General features: G+C 46.6%; 1 protein-coding gene across 2 annotated transcripts in view; it reads right to left on the reverse strand.

Moving 5' to 3' along the window:
* SPRED2 (sprouty related EVH1 domain containing 2) overlaps nt 1-22922 on the reverse strand; it is a 115600-nt gene extending 92678 nt beyond the window's left edge. The window contains exons 1-2 of one of the 2 annotated variants that reach the window (XM_037048059.1): nt 22905-22922; nt 18711-19342 (exon numbers count right to left, since the gene is read on the reverse strand). In XM_037048059.1, the coding sequence (XP_036903954.1) occupies nt 18711-18736 (26 nt within the window). In that variant the 5' untranslated portion in view covers nt 18737-19342; nt 22905-22922. Of the gene's footprint in view, nt 1-18710; nt 19515-22904 lie in introns of those variants that run through there. The other variant, XM_037048057.1, reaches the window with a different exon arrangement.
* Between the last annotated feature and the right edge of the window lie 57 nt (nt 22923-22979).

The following is a 22979-nucleotide window of genomic DNA, read 5'->3' on the forward strand; positions in this document are numbered from 1 at the left end:
TGCACATGCAGCACGTATCATCCACTCACACCGGTTGGTGCCTTTACCCTGACCATATCCCTGAAGCCACCCTAGACAGACAGCATTGAGAGAGGCAAATACCCACAGGAGCTAAGAGTCTGGCATCTGGAAAAGCACCTCTTTGACGAAAGACATGGTTGAACTCCAGCACTGATAAGGAGACCAAGATGATGTCCGGCCTGAGGAGGAACAGGAGCAGGGCCTTCCTACACCAGCAGGGAGATCGGAACAGGGAGCTGCTGTCGCTGACGCAGAGAACAGTGGTTCCACAGAGGAACCTGCTGACAATCAGAGCTGCCCGGTGTGACGCGGGTTCCTTATCTCGAAGTGACCAACAGAGGAACCTGCTGACAATCAGAGCTGCCCGGTGTGACGCGGGTTCCTTATCTCGAAGTGACCAAGCAGAAAGTGAAGGGCCATCCGCTGTGGCAGAGCAGGGCATCCGTCTCAGCTCCCTGAATGGGTCAAATCTTCAGACCCCGTGTTTCAGTGGGGTGAGGTGGAGGAGGAGCGGGCACCTGTCTCTTTTCATGAACACAAGGAATAACTGTCTCCAAAGCTTATCAGAGAGGTCCATCCCCACATTTGTTTTTTTCTACTGGATCTAGAGATTGCCAAATTAAGTATCAAATGTGGTGACTTAAGCATGCCCAAGGCCAGAAAGTGTCAACTCCACAAACAGTTTATGAATGAGTATGGATTTTCAACAATCAAGAATGACTATTTGTTGGTAAGACTCATAGTGCAGTTTTAGTGACAAATTCACAAAAGCTACATAAGAAGCTGCTAATATTCCCACTCTAGGGGTGTGCCACTTCAGACACACTAACAATCCAAGTTACACCAACACTACTAGTAAAGCTACTTAAAGAGAGAAATATCCAGTCTTAAAAAGAAAAAGATCAAAACTATGAACATTAAAGTGACAACAAACTCTCAACTATCGACAACTGAATCTAAAAAACCAAACCAAACCAAACTAAGCAAATAACCAGAACAGGAACAGAATCATAGATATGACAATCATTTGGAGGGTTATCAACTGGGAGGAGGGGGGGGGGAGGCTAGAGGAGGGGAGACGTGCAGGTATTAAGAAGCATAACTGGTAGGTACAAAATAGACAGGAGAACAGTATAGGAAATGGAGAAGCCAAAGACCTTATATGCCTGACCCTAGGACATGAACTGAGGGGGCGGGAACTGATGGAGGGAAGGGGGTACCAGGCAAAGTGGGGCAAAGGGGGGAAATTGGGACACCTGTAATAGCATAATCAATAAAATATATAAAAACAACAAACAAAAAAACCATAAATGTGAAATAGAAAAAAACAACTCAAACAACAAGTTGGGGCCCTGGCTGGTGTAGCTCAGTGGATTGAGTGCGGGCTGTGAACTGAAGTGCCGCAGGTTCGATTCCCAGTCAGGGTACATGCCTGGGTTGTGGGTCAGGTCTCTAGTGGGGGCCATGTGAAAGGCAACCACACATTGACATTTCTCTCTCCTTTCCCCCTCTCTCTAAAAATAAATAAAATCTTTAAAAAAAAAAACCAACAAGTTGTTTTTTTTTTCTCCCAGGCATGCACTATGGCACAAATTCATTCTTACATGTTTGTTTGAATTGAGTGATTCTTAATTTCCGCTGTCAGATTACGAACGGTCCCAATGGGAGGAAGGGCCAACTCGCTTGTCTCATTTTTTTACATGCGTGAGCACAAAACACATATAGTTGTCAAAACCTCTGAAGTCGGCATTTTCACTTTCCCTGAGTACTTCTGAGGCTCTGTGGATGTGAACGCTTGCCCAAGGCCACATCAGTTGTACACCAGTGAGCAAGCCTGCCCTCAACCAGCTCTGCTGTTAACTCTGAGAAACTGTTTGGACCTCTAGAACTTGCTCAGAGGTTCTGACCAGTTGTCAAGACACATTAAAAAAAAAGAGAGAGACACATTAGTATAGCCCTGCCTGGGTAGCTCAGTCGGCTAGAGCATCGTCCCAATGCACCAAAGTTGCAGGTTCCATTCTGGATCAGGGCACATACAAGAACCAACCAGTGAATGCGTGAGTAAGTGGAACAGCTGCACGTTCTCTCATTCCCGCCCCACGTTCTTTCTCTCTCTCTCAAATCACTATTTTTAAAAATGACACATTAGTATAGAAACACACATACTTGGTCAGCTGCAGGAAACTTTAGGAGATGTATAGCTTGGGGCACTCTTGCCTAAGCTCAAAGTCCATCTGTCTCAGGAAGGGAGCAATCTACAGGTGAGGCCGTGAAACAGACTCGGCACCTGAGGCACACAGGCCCAGGCGGTCGGGTTCGGGGTGCAGTTTTTCTGGAAAGAAGTCTCTGAGTTCTTACAAAGTCATTAGTTGACTTTGGTACTATTTCTTTGGTTTGATGTTGTTTTTGATTATGGAAGAATACACACAATATAAAATTTGCCATTTTAACTATTTTTTAAGTTTAAGGCTCACTGAGATTACCAGTCACATTGTTGTGTAAGACTGGCCCATTTAAAAGTGTCTTTTACAGCTTCTAAGACAGTGAAACAATTTTCCAGCCTTTCTCACATTTGCATGCAGTGCCACACTTCTGTGTGACAAGTAACGATCTTAAACCCTGGCGTCCGTTTTCGTTAGACATCTGCTTTAAGTCAATGTACTTTCATTTCTAGGTAAAAACATGTGATTCCATAATTGCTCTCCTTCAAATTCTAGCAAATACCGGCCCCCCATTAAAATAGCTAAATTAGTATCCTAAAGGCCTCTGTGTTATACCACCAAGGAAAACGTCTGAAAAAAAATTAACTGGGCTTTCAGGGCTTCAGCCAAACCTTTAAAAATATAATTTAAAAAACAGTTACAAATTTGGACAACTGTAGGTGATTTTTTGGTGTGCTTTAGGTTTTTTTTTTTTACTCAAAATAAAAGACGTCTTGGGACAACAGTTAGAATTTATTTATTATCTCTTATGATCTTGTAACAGGGTGCAGCCAAGAAGAGGGCCCCAAATAGGGATTTGTAATGGGGTCCAGAACTCAGGGTGTCCAGGAAATATTAGAAATATATATATGATGTCCTCACCCCCACCAGTCTGAGCTGGAGGATGGGACACATGAAGTAGGGCCATGGAGAGCTGTTTTACATAACAACAGCTGTGCAGATAACCTCTACAATGGTTATTTAACATATCTATAACTTTTATCTGGTTTCATAGATATGTCAAATAGCTGTGGCCATGCTTTGAGCCAGGGGGATGGAAGTGACTTCCACCCAAGATGTAACTGGGAGGCAACTCCCCCTGGTTACAGCACCTGCATGAGAGCTTGGAGATGACTGGCTCCATGCCATGGGGGCCACACCTGCCCAGACTCACTACGGCAGCCCAGTAAAGCTAGAATACCAGAATGCTGGCAGGTGTAACTGATTGTAAGAGGAGTCGGAAATGGGGCTGCAGAGGAAGACTGGTGCTGGGATTTAAAACCAGGTGTGGCAGCCATGCAAGGAGAGAGCCTCGTGGCTTTGGGGTGCTCCCTTTTGCCACGTGGCTTAGGAAGCAGAAGAGACTTTGCCTGGAAGAAAAGGGGTGGAAGGACTCTTGCTGGTGGGCCATGAGAAGGTGCCACATGGCTTTGGATTAACTAGAGATCATGGCAGGGACACAGCTGATGGTGCCGGGGGCCTGAATCACAGACTTCGACTTCTTTTCCTGAGATGCGGTACTCCCCCAGAGTGGGCAGAGGAAGAAGGAAGATCTGTATGCATTTGTGGGTATTCTAAAGGACTTTAGTATTTTAATGAAGACATTAAGTCGTTACTCTAAGTCTGCATAACTTTTAAATAAATAATTCCTTTCCTTTTCTGGCATTACCAATCTCTGGCTTTGAGAGACGTCTTTCCTCTGGTGGCGGGCAAAGTGAACCTAGTATGGCGGGGGGGACCCAAGGAGGAAAAGGGGGGTCCTTTTGGTAATCGTATATTGTACACCCCCGCCCCGTCTGCTCTGTAACAATCTCATTTCACGTTAACATCAATTTGGTATCTTTCTCCCTAAGAAAGGATTGACATATAACATTGTATTAGTTTCAGGTGTGGAACATGATTCGCTATCTCTACACAGGGTCTGGCACAAGTAACACCCCTTTTCTATTACAAAATCATAAGCATGTAATTCTATCACGTAACAATATCACACTCAAGCACACCATGACATTTTAGGTGAAATGTTCAAATTGAAACTATAAATTATTACACCCATATTACCTAGCAACCACTCAGGCAGGCGTTACTTCTGCCCGACCCTGCATACTGAGCAATGACCACCACAGTCTAGTTAACATCCATCCCCCGTCTCCGGGGGATCTTTAAAAAGAATCAGTGCTCCGCCCTGGCCAAGTGGCTCAGTTGATTTGAATGTCATCCCACACACCAGAAGGTTGCAGATTCAATTCCAGGTCAGGGTATATAGCTAGGTTTGATCTCTAGTGTGGGTATGTGCAGCCGATCGATGTTTCTCATACATCAATGTTCTCTCTCTGTCTCTCAGCAAAACATACCCTTGGGTGAGGATTAAGAGAAAAAGAAAAAAAGAGTTAATGCGCCCTGGTCAGTGCCACCTTGGTTGATTACAATTCTCTTCCAGACCCTCACTAATCTAAGGGTCATTAAAAGCCCATGGATTGTTAACATACTACCCCAGGGGTTGGAACGCAATTCTGATTCAATTGGTCTAGGGAGGAGGAAGGTCAAAGTGCAAAGAAGGAAGGGCGTGGCGGCCTAGATGCTGGAATCCCAATGCTCCCTCTCAGGGCTTCCTGTTACATCGACCAAGTGTCCTTGTTGGAACAGTTGAAGGGTTTCCATTCAGGCTGCAACGTCAGGGGTGAGGTGGGGATGGGGTCACCACTCCTCTCTAACTCTCCTGGCCTCGCAGGAATTCAGAACCAGAGGAATGGGAAGGGGAGTCTGCAGGTAAACCGTGTATAACCAAACCACCCGGACCCTGTGGATGGTCCAGAAGTGCTGGGAGGAGGGGCCTGAAACTCCTCAACGGAATCTTGAAGCTCACAAAGGACCCTTGTACTGCACGAGTAAAAACATTGCCCAGCTGGTGGGGATAAACAAGAGGAAACAAAAGGCAAGCAGTATAGAACCCCCAAAAGAAAGTGTTTTTAAAAATATGTGTTTCCTATCCTACACATGCAGTAGGCATCTTGTTCTCCCAGGAAGTCCTGACTGAGAACAACAGTTTCAAAGCGGGGTTGGAAATGTATCGGGTCTCGCCATGGCAAAGTGGGGTATGTCCTCCCAAGCTGTCTGCTGGCTCTCAGGGGTACTGTCTTGGTTTGGGGACTATTTTCATCCCCCCTCAAGCCTAGATTTCCACATGTCCTTGGCCACAAAACTTACTAAGCTGTGTGATTCAGTACAGAGGATGATCATGATTCTTCATCTAGAGTTAACCTATGGGCCTTATAAAAACTTACAGCAAAAAGCTACCATAAAAAATGTTCATTATATGACCAGCCAGTGAACTTGTCCCTTCCTCTCTTCGCTGTAAAAGCACCTGTTTGCTTGGCCGTACTCCGAGCGCTCACAGGAATGTGATGCACCACCACCCTTCCCACCAGGACGCCCACCGGCCCCCACCCCAGGAGACCTGCACAGTGAGTACGACTTCCTGCTGTCCATGACCACACCACCTTGGCAGTTAACATCAAAAACAAACAAGTGGGGAGAACAGAAGGTGCTGGAGCTGGGGAAGAAGAAGAACAAGCTTAGGTAATGTTTCATAAACTTTTTTTTTGCCAGTGCCCCAGGTGCAAAAACCTGGGAATGTCACATGCATTTAAACTTTCATCTAAGGACTCATCTCTCTCCCAGGATAATGAGCTGAAAGAGGCCCTACTCTGCCTTCACTCCCTCTCCTGTCCCTGAAACACAACGCAGGGAATACCTACCTGCCACCCACAGGGGAGCCACACAGGGACAGCATTTGGCAAGCTCACCTCAGTCCCGCACAGGGTCTAATCAAGGCGAGCATTCTGTTCAGTGCTGAGGGCTCACCGTCAACATGGGCCACATTTCCCTCAGTGGAATAAGTTACCACCATCTTTTTCCTGTCTCCTACGGGTTTAACAACTGGAGGGAAGCGCTTGTTGGGAATGTTTACCACAGCACTCCAAGCAGGACTGGATGGACCCAAAGCCAGATGGCACCTGCTTGCTGACAGATCCCAAACCATCAACCCACTGTGTGACTGGGATTCATCACTCAGCCTCTCTGGATTGCAACTTAAGTATTGAAAAAGAGAGCTGAGCTGGTATTCTCCTGAGATCCTCTCCGATTCTACAATTGGATGGTCAAGCTGCAATCGTTTGACCCTAGTACAGAAGGGCAATTTCAGTTGACCAGTGCCTCGATTCTGCAGAAGTAACAATATTAAAAAAAAAAAAACCTCACGTGGGTTATTACCGTGCTGTAAGTTTGTTCTACAAAGTAGGTTGGTTAATGTTGTTCTGAATTTCACAGCAGGCTTGGCCATCCTCTAATAAACAGAATGACAGCCTCTTCGGAACACAGGTTTCTACATTAATGCCTCCGGCATTTCACTAAAGCCAGAGAGCAAAGCCCTGCCCAGACACCAAAGAGCCACAGCCATTAGTGGCCTCCCTGACTCCAGCCTTATCTGCACCTACCCTTTAACTAGTTCAAATTTACCGGCACATCACTTAATCAACTCTTTGCTTGAAAATCTTAAACAGCTCCATTCTAGCTAAAGAACAAAAGTACAAATGCCTACTTTGTGAGCCTGGCACAGAATAGCCTCCCAAATTTAGCCTCAGCCAGCTGCACCAGCTCTTGCTCTGAGCTTCCCCAGCACAAACCCAGGGGTGGAGTTCCCCCTGTCTACGGAAGAACCTCGGCCACAAGATGCCTCCTCCCCAACCTGCCTGACCTGCCCCTCTTCCCACAATTAGGACCATCATCGTCAGATGAGCCCTTTGGAACTCAAGTCCCACCGTGTTGAAAGATGTTGAACATTCCCTGGGCTCGTGTAGCAAGAGGCATTTTAATTTCTTCTTTGTATTTGTCTCTATTTTTAAAAAGAATACTATGCTAAAAATAAAAATTTTAACACGAGCTGTCCTTGCAATATTTGGACTAGAAAAGTTCTTCACTCTTTATTTTAGAGAAAAAGCTCAACATCTTGTCTAAGTTCCCAACACTCACCCCTCCAATGAGCCCTCCTTTCATGAGAACATCCAACTTGATACCAAGCCTCTGGTGGAGATGTCCTGACTCATTTCAAGTCCACTACACCCACCTCCAACTAAACTGGTCCTCTGCCGGGGGTGTCCAACCTTTTGGCATCTTGACCACACTGGAAGAAGAAGAGTTGACTTGGGACACACATTAAATACATTGTGACATGTCATCGCAGAGAAATCTCATAATGTTTTAAGTAAACATATGATTTTGTGTTGGGCCACATCCACAGCAAGTTGGACACCCCTGCTAGACCACCCCCCAGCCCCCGCAGTCGGAGTGCACCCTCTGCACAAGCCTCCCCTACAGAAGGGCCACACTGCTTTCCTTCCATCCAGAACAAGGACCACAGCAATGAGCCCCAACTTTCTACATACAGGTCTCAAAGGGAGGAAATTCAGGGACTAGCCCCTAATCCCTAGGGATTATAGGGGATTGTTGTGCTGTTCAATAACTGTAAATTGAGAAAAACACAACAAACATCCACAGTTGAATTCAGTAGTGTTTTAATGAGGTTGTGTTTTATTATTTCATAAATACATCGAGAGTAACACACATATATGGGTGATTTTATGTATTTAGTTCACAAACAATACTTGGGGTGTTTATGGGTTCCTGACCACTTGCTTGGGAACTGCTGAGTGGTGACATGAGTTTGAGACTTCAGAGGGGGTATCTAAATGCCAGGGAGGGGCCGTAGGTCTCCCATTACCTTCCTCTGAAAGAAAAACACTACAGGCTACCGAAGATACAATCGGAAAGGGTGTCCGGTCAACTCACTTTGGATTTCCCACTGCATCAACCTCCATGTTGTAGACAGTACTATCACGGGCGTTAGTCTTTTCAGAATGTCTTTTTGGGAGAAACAAAGGATCTCTCACTTCAGTCCTCCGGTCTATTCTCAGCTCTCCTCACAACGCTGACTGAAGAAAGCCCCACTCTGGATTCACATTCCAGTCTCTTCCCACCTCTCACCAGGAATTATCACTGAAGAGGAAGCACTGACAAGTGATGGATGATTTGCATTTTAACCCTATTCAAATTTGGGTAAATGGTTTAATATGCATGCTAATATTCTATCATTATTCCAATTAAGGAAACTATTATGTTAAAGTGTTTAATCAGGAGAATTAGGAAGAACTCCAGACACCTAAAATTAACCTCTAATAGTCTTGACATTCATTTCATTTAAGTGCAATTTGCCAAGCTATAAGCAACTCCTGTTTAAGACTTCTGCTTAGGCACGTGGGGATTCCTGATAAGACCTAAAAGCAATTCATTTCCTAACTAGATTGCTGTCTAAAAGAATAAACTAAAAGGACGGCAATTTAAATACAATCAAACCCCCAAGCAGCCACATTCCAGAAGACTTAAACATCAGGATCTTGATCCCCAGGAGCAACAATGCAATTCCCACCAGAAACAACACAACCACTTCCTCTTTCTCTGACCTTCTCTGCTTAATTACTTCCTGTGATTTCTTCTAGGGCTGAGCGTGCCTGCTTCCCAGGGCGGCAGGCTTTCCACACAAGACTCGTTTGTCTGGAGGGTACAGAGTGCCAGCTGACTGTCAGACCTCACAAACAAAGTGCTGGGAAGTCACTTTGTTTTAAGTGATGGGACTTTTGGGCCTCCTGGCAGTCACCAAGAACTTTTTTTGAGAGAAAGGGAAAGGAAAAAGAGAAAAGGAAAAAGGAAAGGAAAGGAAGAAAAAAGCAAAACTCTGGCACATTTCTATCCAAAATCGAGCTATACCTCAAAGCCGGAAGTCCTACCAGGGATAGAGAAGGACAAGAACTTGATGTTATCTCTCCGTGTGTACCGTCCAGTGAGTTTCCTCAACACATTCCAAATGCCAGCTACGTGAACTTGCCTTTGAAGACCCAAACACGGCAGCTGTGAGCTCGCTACCATCACAACCACAGGTCGACCCTTGGTACTCAAAGTGTGCTCCATGGGCCAGCAACACCAGCAAGTGTGTTAAAAAATGCAGAATCCCAGGCCTTACCAAAACACAGGCCTCATTTCACACGATCCCCAGGGGATTCCCTACGCACAGGGATCAAGTCTGATCCTCCCCTCAGACAGGTAGGCTGAAACACAGGTCCAGAAGAATACTGCGCTTTGTGAGCCTTTTCTGCTTACACCCGCTTTATCCACCAAAGGGGAAGGTGGTTAGATCTCTTTCCAAACGAGGAGTCTGTAGAGCTGCTCTTCCGGTCAGTACAGAAGAGGCCACCTCAGTGGGCACTGGTTCCCTTCTCCACAGCGCTGAACAGGAGGGCGAGGAAGAAATGTCACCTCAGAGCTGTGAGGTTCACAAGATTCCGAGTTCTAATTTCACTCACTCAACAGTAATACAAATCAACCTCTATGCAATCTTTAATGAGAAAACTGAGGCTCTATGAAATTATGATATGCGATGTTGTTCTACAGATATGGGATTTGAAGTCAAAGGATCTGGGTTAACAATAACAAATCCTGCTCTGAGACCCCAGACAAGATACTTAACCTTAACCTCTATGAATCTTTTTCTTGCCTATAATTTGGGGATGCTTTGGTGTCACACATATCCTCTCCACGTGTGAGTGTGCAACACTTGTCCACACAACGTACTCTCACCGTAAATGTAACTTGCATAATAACTTGGTAGGGGAGTCTACCCCCCCCAACACACACACACACACACACATCTGGGAGTTACAATGGCTGCAGCTGTAGAAGGAACCCTGCAGAAACAGGGGAAGGAAGGGAAAATGACTCTGGCGGTCAAGCATCAAGGCGATGCTATCCCTCGTACCTTTAAGGCATGTGAAAGCGCCCAGCACTCTAGTAAGTAAGCTCCCTGGGGCTTTGCAATTAAGAATCCAAGTACGTTCTAACGTCAAGTTCTTTAGTCTCAGAATCTACCACACTCCAAATGGACAGCTGAAATCTGGTATCTTCTAATTTTCCTTAGTGTAAAAGTCATCTAAGAATAGATGGTCCAAGATGCAAAGCTGGTTTACAAACGGCAGGCTCCTGATCTGCAGCCTGTACACACACACAGATTAACAAGAAGATGACCATTAGGCCTTCAGGCCAGAGGTAACACTGAACCGGGGTACACCATCCTGGCAGAGCAGACCTGTTTTGGAATTTTGAGCCTGAGAGAGAAATTTTATTACTATATTAAGACAATCTTCACATTTATGTGGCTTTAAAAGGTCTGGAAAAATGAGTAAAATTATTAAGGTGTTGATTAAATTAAACCTCTGGTCCAGCATCCACTTTATTCCTTGGCTGGAACTATAAAATGCAAATACCAACATAGCATGCAAGTAGACAAAACAAGTCATAAGCCACCTTACGTCTAAGAGAACCCAGGGCCCCACCCACTCCTCCCAAGACTATTGCCTCCTGTTTTAGAAATACGCTCAATGCCATTGGTAATATGATTTCTAGACCACAGACAGGGATGGCAAGAGCGCCAAGGAGCTACTATAGGTAAGAACACTGACAGTAAGAAATGAGACAAGCTACTAAAAGACATAAAAATCTCAAAGAGCACAGACAACTAGGATCACTGAGTCAAGGGGCCAAGCTGGGTACAAAAACTGGGCTGCTATTGTAGAGGAGCCTCCCAGGACAGCACTGGAAACCAAATGAAAAACAGAACGTGACTTCCAGGCTCCAATTCTCCCACAGAAGGCATAAAGTGAGAGCCCCATTTCTTGTCTCAAAGGTCACTATGAGGCTAACACAGTTCATGGCTATCCTCTGCCTTGTAAATTCTGAAAATAAGCGACACCTTGCTACATGATGTGAGACCTACCAGACGTATCAGTGGGTGCCACTGATTTCCCAATTCACCACGTGCTGTGCTCAAATGCTTTATTTACATTTCCACTTTTTAACAGCTCATGAAGTAGGATAGGAAGCAGAATGAACTTCGATTACATTAACCCTGGACTCATGGAGTAGGGCGCTTCCCAGGGCCCGAGTCCATGGAGAGCAGGGGCAGGGCGTCACCCCAAAGCCCGTGCTTCTTCCACTGCCACTCTGGCAGCTGGTCCTTCACCGTTATTTGAAAAGCAACCTCAAAGTCTTTTCGGATGTTAAGCACAACATGAATAACTTTAAATTTTTATAAGGCAAAATGATTTTTAATTAATGACTATGGACTTTAACCAATCAGTAACATTTGCAGAAAACCTACTATGGACCCAGGAAGCCTATAAGGATTAATAAGCCATTGTTCCCATACCAAGAGGGGTGATGAGTCAAGCTTCCTTGCAGTTCTGAGTGGGATGCAAATACAAAATAAACAAAGCTTATCTGAAAAATCAATGCTGGAGGCCAGAGCCAAAGCAATGCAAGGATCAAAAGAAATAAGAGAAATAAATAATGAAAATGAAGAGACAAAGATGTCATTACTAGATGAACTTGGAAAGACAATTTAAAAACTTCACCTGCTAATTAAGCTTGAAGCATTTATAAATGGACTGCAGGGAATAAATATATCTAAGAATGAAAACAACCAGATTTGAAAAGTCATTACTTCAGCACACAGACGAGCCAAAGCCAGACATTTTAGAGGCTGCCCATACCTAAACTCTTCAATCCCAAGTGCCAAATGCTCAAGTCAAAACCCACGACTCCACCTCTATGCTCTAAGTGCAAGTACAGAGAAACTTTGTTTTTAAGTACTCAACTACCCTTTGAGAGTAGCACATATAACATAAACACAATCTGCTATCCTGCGTGCAATATGCCACACGTGAGCATCTTATTGACAGATTACCTGAGAAATGAGTAGTTACCAAACAGCTGTCCTTAGCTCTTATACCAGTTACTATCAAGGACTTTACTAAGATCCCCACCAGGCTTCCTTTCCATCACATGGGACATGTCAAGCTGCAGTAAAAACCCTTCAGGCCTTCCCTGGGCAAGCACAAGAAAATGCACAGTGCCCAACACAGCACTGTGCATACCCCTGCAAAATATTCCTTCTACTCCAGAGACTAACAGCCCTAGAAAATGCCTAAAAAAAGCATCAATGTTCTAGCCTTAAATATTGATTAAAAATAAATATTTACAGGAAAAGTCATTTCCCTGGCTGGTGTGGCTCATGGATTGAGCGCAGGCCTATGAACCAAAAAGTCACTGGTTTGATCTCCAGTCAGGGCACATGCCCGTGTTGTGGGCCCGGTCCCTGGACAGTGGCATGCAAGAGACAAACGATCCATTTTTTCCCCCTCTTGCACATTGATGTTTTTCTCCCTCCCTTCCTCTCTCTCTAAAAGGTAAAATGAATAAAATTGGTTTTTAAGGTTTTATTTATTTATTTTAGAGAGGTGAAGGGAGGGGGAAGTGAGGGAGAGAAACATCAGTGGGTGGTTGCCTCTCCTGTGCCATTTGTTGAGGATCTGGCCTGCAACCCAGGCATGTGTCCTGGCTGGGAATCAACTGGAGACTCTTTGGTTCACAGGCCAGCACTCAACCCACTGAGTCACAGCAGCCAGGGCTAAATTTAAAAAAAAAAAAAAAGAATAGTCATCAGGTTTATCAATATGACTGGGTCTTTAAAAGTCAGCCCAATTTACTTAGGAGAAAATAAGCCAAAACAAACAATCACATACACCAAAACTTCCTGCTCTGCCTTTATTATCATCTTGTTCAGTTTGGGAGGATTCTGCTGTTAGATTGTACATTTGTGTTCCTTCAGTCCAGTAACATAGAAACTATGCCAATACTGGAGTTCATCAGCACAGCTGTCTGCAAGCATTAAGACTCCACCAGAACCCTGTAGCTACTGCAGTCTATGGCCATACCATACCACTCTGAATGCGCCCAATCTCGTCTGATCTCGAAAGCTAAGCAGGGTTGGGCCTGGTTAGTACTTGGATGGGAGAACCCTGTAGCTACTGCAAATTGTTAATATTGTGATTTCTTCAGAGATTCTCCTGCAGAGGCAGAAATACAAGCCCTGGACTATTGTGCTCTACTTCCCAGTCCTACTGGTTCTCTTCCCAAGTTCCTACTCCAACACTGATTGGAATCAAAACGGTTTTGAGTTGTCAGTCACATTTCACCACCACCAGAAAGTTCTGCATTCAGTTTCCACAAACCACTCCAAGGGCTCATAGGAGTTTCTCAGAAGGAGACTTACATACACCCCTAGTTAACCAAATACAATGATAATTATTGCATTAGTCAACAGGGATGAAACAGCATTTTTTTTTTCTGGGAGGAAACAGCATTTTTAAATGATTAAATCAATTTTTAATCAATAGACTTATTCAGCGACCACAATGTGCCCGATGGCATTGGGCCAACAGCCAGAAAACTAGGCAGTTGAGAGGTAACCTTGAATCCAAAAAGCTCACATTCTGGGGCAGACTTCCACTGGGTATAAGCCTAAATCTAAATTGGGGTAGCCTGCCACACAGTGTGCGGAAAAAGAATAGTCCTCCACTCTGACTTTGAAAATGGGGGTGAGGAAAGTGTAAGAGGACCTCATAAAAGGGACGGCTCCATACCAGGCTGATTTGGGGGAATGAGAATTTCATTTGTTGGACAAGGGAAGGAAGAAGAGAATTCCAAAATAAAGAGCATGAGTAAGCAGGTTAAAGCAGAATAGTTTTGGTATCTGTTCTGATTCACTTTTTATGCATTTTATTAGCTAAAGGAACTGGAAAGCAGAGGGGAATCAACTATAGCTAGAAAGGAGGTTGCATTTGCTAATATCTCCATGGAAACAAACTCAGCAGGTGGAGGTTAGTCTGGGCCCACCACCTAACAAGACTGGGCCTTGTAACAGGAACTTAACTTTGGACAATGACTTTATGCAACTGACAATGACCACACTGACAACTTCCTGGCTTACAAGCTTGCTAAGCTCTTTCCATTTTTTTGTCTCCCTTTCAAGATTTTCTGACAAATGAACCAAGATTCCAATTATGCAAAGTCAACTCCATGTTTTTAATATTTAAGGATATTATTCATGTACAGGAGAAACACATCCTGTTTTCCAGGCTAAGGCAAAGAAAACGGATCAATGTTTGTTGTATCAAGTCTAATTTCCACAGCTGTTATCTCAGTGAACGTAGAGAATTCACACTTCTATTACCTTAAGGTGAATCACAGAATTCTCAAACCCAAGTTTACTTAAATTCATTTTAATGCCGTATGTGCCTTATTGCATTTTCCGGCAAGATAAGGGAAATGGAAGAAGTTATGGCAATGACAGATTGTCACCAGCACAGAATTAAGGACAGCAGGACAGGCAGAAACAGTGTGAGCTCTCTGAAGTCAGAGGGACAAAGGTTGGCCACCCTTTCCCCTTCTAAGACAGTACCACACAGTGGGTTAAAACATAGCTCTTCCTCAGCCAGGCTGCTAAGGCACTAAAATCCCAGCTCCTTCCGTTACTAAGGATATGACCTTGGGCAGATTACTTAACGGCCCTGTGCCTCAGTTTCCCCCTATGTAACTATAATAATAATAATAACACCTATCTCACAGGATTGTTGAGAAGACTAAATAAAGTGCTAAAAATAAATGTTCGCTGCCTTAGGCAAGTATCCTTACACCTCCTTCCCAGGATTATCTGAAAATTAACAAACTAACTTTTAAAAAAACCTACCTCACTGCTCCCTGAAGAGCCACACTAGACGCTTGTTTTATGCTTGGTGTTGGATTGTAAGCTTTATATAAACGATCTCATTTAATTCTTACAGCAACTCCTTAAAAATCACTAGTATTTATTCCCACTTTATTTACACTCAGGTAAAAAACCTAGGTGGGATACATGAGCAACTTGCCTTAGATCAGAATGTGAGCAGATGGATAAGCCTTGAGCTTTAAGTATATTTCACATGGCATTTAATGCAGGATCTTTGATTGGATCCTGGCTGAAAAAGACATTTATAAAAGATATTTTCATAATATCTTTTCAGACAATTGAAATTGAGTGTTAAAGACATTAGGGAATTATTCTTAGCTTTGTTAAGTGTGATAATGGTATTGTGGTTTCACAAAAGAATATTCCCACCTTTCAGGAAGTAAGCTCAAGTATTTAGATATAATTCTGCTGTCTAATTTTGAAATGGCTCCACCAAAAACTTAAACCTTTTTTTAATGAAAAACCTTTAAACAATTAGGAATATGCTGCAGGCAAAGCTGCAAATCCATTCTCTCAGCAAGATATGTGTCACAGAAAGGAGTTCGTGAGAGGAACAAAATAAAAAGCTGAATGAAAACCCGATGTCTCTGGGGTTATATAGCTCACTTGAGGATGTCTTCATTTTTTTGCTGTGAATTTCCAAACCATTCACAGAGATGATCAAATGCTTTAAAGATACAGTACAATTTTTTAAAAATTGTTCTGATCCTATATACAAAAAGTACTTTCAATAGTTTGTTGATGTTCTTTACTTTTTAAATTTTAAAAAATGTAAAATTAAAAATCTTAACATGCATTACTAACTGGAGCAGAATCAGTCAATGTATTTTCTATACAAGAGCTATTTTTCAGAACCATCAGTGAAAAGAGCAGAGAAACTTTCCTGATTTACTATACACTTAATAGAGAGGACTTTTAAACTGATGTGAAAAAGAACACCAGAAAGCAAAATACTTTTTTAAAATCAAGCATAATTTTACAAGTGCTAGATTCTGATTTATTGTATTTTCATGGGATGTAACTCCCCCCAGGTCTCCATTTAATAGCACCATTTCTAAGTACTGCATACCTTGCCTACTACCAAAAGGTATCTGAGGGACCTCAAACCTTGAATCATTAGAAGAGAAAATTTAGAATATCAAATTCGTGAAGAGAAGTAAACAAATCTAGCCCAAACCTAGTCTGATAAGGCCACCCTAATCGAGAATAGTTTTGGGCCCTGAGGTTCCAGACAGCAGTAGCAAAGAAAGGGCAATCACAGCAAGCGCTGTAATTCAGACAGAAACCTGCTTCCTGGCACCAACATTTAAAAGAAAATTCTCAAATGGGTCATTACAGAAGGACACTGAACAATAAATGGACAGTATCCACAAATGCCAGTTTACAGTCCATGCAGCCCACTTTCTTACCAGGCATTTTATGTCTCATGCCAAGGTCATTATATTAAAAGCAATCCTGAGAAGGCTGTTTCTGTAGTGGGCTAAGGTGCCACAGCCTTCCGATTCTCTAACTGAAACCAGACCGTGTCCTCAAATATCCACGGTCTCAAATGAGAATCTGACAGCAGTGGGGGCAGCTGGTTCCATGCTGAGCTGCTCTGAAAGCCTGGAATAGAGATACTTGTTTCTTGCTGGTGATCCCACATGAAGTCCTCTTGCTTTGGATACCAGATAACCCACAGCCATGAAAAGAGGCCAGGCCAGTATTCATAAGGGACGGAGCCAAGGTAGGGTGGTTGAACCAATCAATCTTCGGGATTCTGAAGCCCAGAGCATGGCAGGCGTCGCTTCTTGCTATTACTGTTGTTCGTGTGTGCAAGGACAGAGGACCCATAAGAAATACCTGTTACTAATCAAGTCCCGAAGGAGGCAAGGCCCGGCAGCATATACGGCCCCCATATTTCAGCCCTAGAAATCCAATTTTTTTCATTTTTCCATTTCAAAATTGTCTACGAAAGTCAAGAAAAATGTCTAAGAAAGAAAGGCCAGTAGATGTGGTGGGATAGTCACATCATGCACACCAGGCGGATCCTCTCCAGCTACCGGTGTCCGGCAGACTAGGGGTTACAGCAATCAAAGCTCCCTGGGGACCCACAGGAAGGAAATTCCCTTTCCCTAAGACCAGCTCTCCCAACATCCACCCNCCCCCACCACCCCCCCCCCCCCCCCCCCCGCCCAGCCTGGCAACAGCAGACGCCAAAGGATAAAGGGGCATTTAAAAAAAAAAAAGTGAGTCAGTTCTTAAGAGTAGAACACAGCATTCTGTCACCTGCTGCAAGAAAAGCCCTCTCGGTGGCCCAAGCCCTGAGTCACTTCCCCTCTCTGCACCGAGTCTCAATGCTCTCGGAGGCAAAAGACTCGGGAGCCTTCTACCCGCAGGCCCCACACCCCCCGCAGACACTCCCCGGGCCTCCCTCCAGGGCTAGTCCCAGCGGCTGCGGACAGGGTCTTTGCGCCCAATCCAGCGCCACCGCTACCTTAGCTAATGGCAGGCAGCGCTGAATGAAAAGAGCCAAGGCAGGCTCCGGATTTATGAATGTGCAGGGGAGGAGGGGAAGGCTATCATGTGACAATAAAGGAGAGTGTCTTATTCACAAAAAAAAAAAAAAATGTTGCTGGTGGCAGGCACAGCCGCTGTGCGGAGACGGCTCGGACCTGAGGGCGACGACCTCAGGCACTGGGCCCAGTGGCCCAGCTTCCGCTGCACCCGCAATTGGAACGGCCTCTGGAGGGGGTGGGGGGAAAAACCAAACCCAACTCTGAGACGGTGAGGCTGCAGGGAGCTGCTCGTGGGCCCAGGGATGAAGAATCACACAGGTCCCATGGTGGGCAGTGGGTCAGGCCGGACAGCCCTTAGGGCGGAGCAACCTGAGCATTGTTACACTCCGGGCCGCACTCCTGTACACACACGCGCGCGCGCGCGCGCGTGCACCCCCAGCGTACTGCCCCGCACGCCTGTACACAAGCGCGTGCACACACATACACACACCAGCAACACACTGCCCCGCACGATCTCCACCCCCAGCTGCACACGCCTCGGATCCGCTCCCCGCCCCCCCAACCCAGCTACCCAGACCCTGCGGGGCGCCAGTCTCCGGCCCACAAGCGCGTGCACACACACTAGCACGCGCAGCGGGACCCCGAGGGCGGCTCCAGCATGCCGGCCCGAGCGGGGACCCCGGCGCACGCAGACCCCCGCAGAGCTCGCGCCTAGTGCTCCCCTTGCTCAAGGCCGTGTTTTTTATGAATGAAAATGTGGTATGCAAATGAGAGCGATTCAAGAAAACGAAATGGCGGAGCCTGGGCCCGAGAGGGCTCCAGGCAGGAGGACCGCAGGGCGAGCAGCGGGGCGGGAAGAGTCACAAAGTCATCATGTAAAAACCCACCTACCCCAGGAGTCAGAAGCAGGGGTGACAGGTCTTCCGCTTAGGGTGCCGAGGATTTCGGGGTGGTGGTGGATGTTTGAACTCTCCGGAGAGGGAGCGGGGACCTCCCCGAGGTCACCAGTGCGCCCTTGGCCCCCGCAGTAGCCACCAACCCGCCGACCCCAGGCACACCTCCGCCGGCCTGCAGCAGTTTTTTGCCCCCTCCTCACTTCAAGAAGGAAGGAAATTTCGCGTCCCAAACCCCACAGGCCAGCGAGACTTTGCACCCCACGCCAAGTCCACCCAAGAAGCGTCCCTGCCGGCGTCCTCAGTTCCGACCCCCAGGCTGCCCCCGCGGGGCACACGCGTCCCACCCCGCGGCCAAACTTACTCGTCCGGGTGTGTTTCTTCGGTCATTTTCCTGTTCACCTAGATGCCTGTCCCGCGGCGGGCAGCTTTGCTCCCTTCATCTTCCTGTCCGCTCACCCCCCTTCTTCACATCTCCGGAGATCGCCTGATTTGGTTGGGGAAGGGGGCGCCGCACAAGGCAGAAAGGGAAGCAGGACAACCGAGGCGCGGGGTGGTTTGGGGGAAAGGGTGCAAAGGCAAGCTCCAGGGGTTAAGCAGCGCCGCAGCGCCGAGGGGCGAGGCGAACGGGGGCTCCTGGGGCTCGGGAGCAGGCAGAGGGGTAGAGGTTTGGACAGGGGACGGCAGTGAGGGAGACGAGGAGAAAAACAAGCGCGCCGTGGAGCTGCAGGGACTGCTAAAAGAGGGCCAGTCGCGGGTTGGGGCTTGGTCCGGGGTCGCCCCCGGGGGCCGGGCCAATCACAGTTCCAGGGAGCGGTCGGAGGCCGGGGGAGGTGCGCCTGAGAGGCGGTGCAGGGCGCCCCGTCCGAGCCCCATCTCTTGACTCTACCGATTTACTCCATATTGGATTCTCACCGCCGCCAACAGGAGGAGGAAGTAGGGCGGAAGCGATGACGTCTTCCCAGCGGCCAGAGGTGGTGGAGTGCAAAAAGCTTCCTACTTGCGACCGAAAAAAAAAGGGAGAGAGAGGGAGAGGAGGGAGAGAGAAAAAAACTTTGTCGCGTCTACTGAGCATGCCCGGCTTCCTATCCCCCTCCCTCCTGGCTTCCACTCCCGGGGGAGCGGCGGACCGGAGTTGTTTGCGCCGCGTCTGTGTGGCTCCAGATCCTCTCTCGTCAGAGCTCCGGGTTTTAAGATGCCGGAGCGAAGGAAGGAGGCGGGAGTGGGGGACTCGCACACATCTGGCTCCCGTTTAGTTCCCTCCCTTCTACCAAACCCCTGGATTAAAAATCTGGGGAGTGGGAGGAGGAGGAAGAGTGGAAATGCAGAACTCCGATTAGAGCCGGTTGGGGGATTCGGGCTCAGAGGACCAACTACCCTCGCACCGTGAGGTGGGAGGGTGAGAGCGGCACAGGTGCCTTGCCAAGGTTCCTAATGGCAGAAGCTTTTCGGTTTCATGTGAATCTTAGGATCTTTTTTTTTGTCTCGGTAGGGGACAAACATTTTTAAGGAATCATTTGTACATAAAGAAAATAAAAGATTAAGTCCAACGCAGCCCAGAAACGTTTGCATTTCAGTGAAAATGATAGGCTTTCTCGGGCTAAAAGGTAAGCCCAAATATATTTTTAAAGATAATTCAGTAAATCTCTCTCATGTAGGTGGAGAATGGCCCAGTCCCCAGCCCTTGCAGACCATAGTTTCTCGGGTAGAGGTTGCCAGCCCAGTAAGCTTTCGCACAGAGAAATGGAGAGCTCTGCGAGTCCCTCTCTCCCTACCCTCTGTCTTTAAATTATTTTCCCTGCCTTGGCCTGGCACCATGGCCTAGGTGGGCCCACAATCTCCGAAGCAGCACTGTTTGAGCAATGGGCAGGGCTCGCTTCCTGGGTACGCATCCTGCACAGTTGCACAGGGATCTTCGCTTGTTTTGATGCTCTGCTGTTGCAGTCTTGAAATTCTTTACAGTGTTTAGACAAACAAGGGGCTCCACATTTTTACTTTGCAGTGAGTCCCACAAATTACATGACTGTTAGGTTTTTACTTCTGGGGTCTTGCTAGGGAACAAGAGATATGGTCCCTGCCCCTTCCCTCTCTCTCCAAACACAGTAGATTTTTGTCCTCTTGAGTGTGTTAAGAGACTACACAGATATTTTAACTAAATAGCAATCACTGGATAAATCAAAAGTAGATTAAACACACCTCAAATGCGGTACACCTAAAGGGTTTATCTATACACACACATACATTTGGAAGGCCACCAACACTCCAAAGAGAATAGGAGTTTCATCTTGAGTCAAGGAGAAACTAGTGGTTTACCCTAGCTTCATGCTGATCACAACCATGAACTTTGTGGCTATGGTTTAGGCCTGACCCACCTTTTTTTAAAAAAAAATTATTTAGAGAGAGAGGAAGAGAAGGAGAAAGAGAGGGAAAGAAACATCAATGTGTGGTTGCCTCTCACATTCCCCCATTGGGAACCTGGCCCACAACCCAGGCATGTGCCCTGACTGGGAATTGAACCAGCGACCCTTGAACCAGAGACCCTTTGGTTCACAGGCTTGCACTGATCCACTGAGCCACACCAGCCAGAGCCTGACCCACCTTTGATAATGAGTGCTGGTACACGGTGATGAAAAGAGCACTAGATGGAAGCGACGCCTGGGTTCTGGTGTTTTCCTAGCAGCCTAGAGACCCTGAGTGAAGCTTTTAGCAATTTTTCAGTTTCTTTATAACAGGGATAACAAGGCCAAAGTTGTCTTTCTCAGTTTGTGAGGCCATTGAGAGAGCACTGAACAGAGCAAGATCTTGTTGGTCTCTAAATCTCCATAAAGCCCTGGCTGGTGTGGCTCAGTAGATTAAGCCACAAAGCTAAGATGTAGCTTGATCTTAGCTTAGCTTTCCATAAAGCTAAGATGTCTGCCAAGCTCTCACATTTGGCTATTGTTGCTTTTCTCCTAGAGGTGCTGAAAGAGATCCCACTCAGTCATTCCGGACTTCTGGAAGCACAAACATTTGCCCATACCAGAATCACCTCACTCAGTGGGCACCTCTTTAGCCCCATCATCAAGTTTCAGAGAGCCCAAACGGCAAGGTGCCAGTTGAGGTGATTATAGACTTCTGTAGGTAGGCAAGCAGAACTGGTGTCATCACTACTTTTTCATCCAGCTCCCTGCTAATGGCAGTGAATGACTGGCCCTTGCCCTTGCACCAGGCAGCCAGAGAAGCTAAGAAAAATATTCAAGGTCCAGAATTCACCAGGTCCCCATTTGGATGCCCTGCCCTTGTGCCAGACTCCAGTAGAATTTTAGGTTCTCTGAGCCTCAGCATCAGGATACTCACAAATAGGGTTGCTGGGAAGACTAAATGGCTATAAGGTGAGGGTACTGTGTTAAGCACACTGCAAATAAAACATTTTACTCTGGCTGGTGTGGCCCAGTGGACTGAGTGCCAGCCTGCCAAACAAAGGGTTGCTGGTTCATTCCCGGTCTAGGACACACGCCTGGGTTGCAGAAGGCGTGGGGGACGCACCAGAGGCAACCACACATTGATGTTTCTCTCCTTCTTCCCCTCTCTAAAAATAAATAAATAAAATATTTTTTAAAAAGAGAGAAATATCTTTAAAAAAAAAAAAGAAAATTAATGGCAACCCTTTCTTCTTTCTAGGCAACTGGATTACTAAATGCTCCCTGCTCCACTCCCAGTACTTCACATTCCTCTCAAGAAAACGTCCCACTTTTCTTCTGCCTTGCTCATTACCCAAAAGGTAACGGTAGTTATCTTTTGATGGAAGTTCCTAGTAGGTCACCTATTGATCCTCCCCGTCAGTTACTAACTGTGCTCCTGGCAGTTCATAAATAAATGACACATTGAGAGAATAACTCAGATACGTTTGCTGATCTGAATATGATGGTGTTATTAAAGTCTACTAGATTGTTACCAGAATCGGGGCTATCCTGGGTTTCGGGCTTTAATTTAATGCCATTACGGAAAGAGCTAAACACCTACATCCCTGTCTCCCCCTACAACCTGCAAAACGGGGCAAAGCAGCTCTGAACAGGATCAATCAAGGGTGTCGACTCACAGTGCGATCGTACAGCTTCAGAAGTAATGTCGATCTACTCACAACCTCACGCAAACCTAGCGGAGGCCCCAGCAAGACACCCCCCCCCACCCCCGCTTCCACCAGCCTCTCAATCCAGAGTCCCGGGCGGGGCAGCACCCCCGACCCGGGCCCCCCCCCCGCCCCCGCCCCCGCCCCCGCCCTCTACAGCCTCCGGGAAAACCCGGAGCGCGGAATCGGAGCGACCCTCAGTGGCCCCCGGACGGGCATGCTCAGTAGACCCGCAGGTCTTGTTTTACTCCGAAGGCAGTCTCGGCCCCCGCCTCCTCGCGGCCGGCATGGGTCCCGGGAGAAGAGGACATTTTATTCTTCTTGGCAATCTGCTCTCTCTTTCGTGCCCTTCGTTCTCTCACTTCTAGCCCGTCGGGGTCCCATAGGGCTGGAAGTGTAGGTCTCCCCCGGGGGAGGGGGTCGCAGGGTAGGATTCGACCAATCACTCACCGTTACCCCTCCCCCACCAGGGGCGCTCTTGGGGAGAGGGGTGACTTGGAGAGGACTCTACTGTACCCTAAGGTA

This window comes from Sturnira hondurensis, unplaced genomic scaffold (assembly GCF_014824575.4).
Source record: "Sturnira hondurensis isolate 20B ecotype Veracruz unplaced genomic scaffold, ASM1482457v3 Scaffold0006413, whole genome shotgun sequence".
NCBI classification, from domain to species: domain Eukaryota; kingdom Metazoa; phylum Chordata; class Mammalia; order Chiroptera; family Phyllostomidae; genus Sturnira; species Sturnira hondurensis.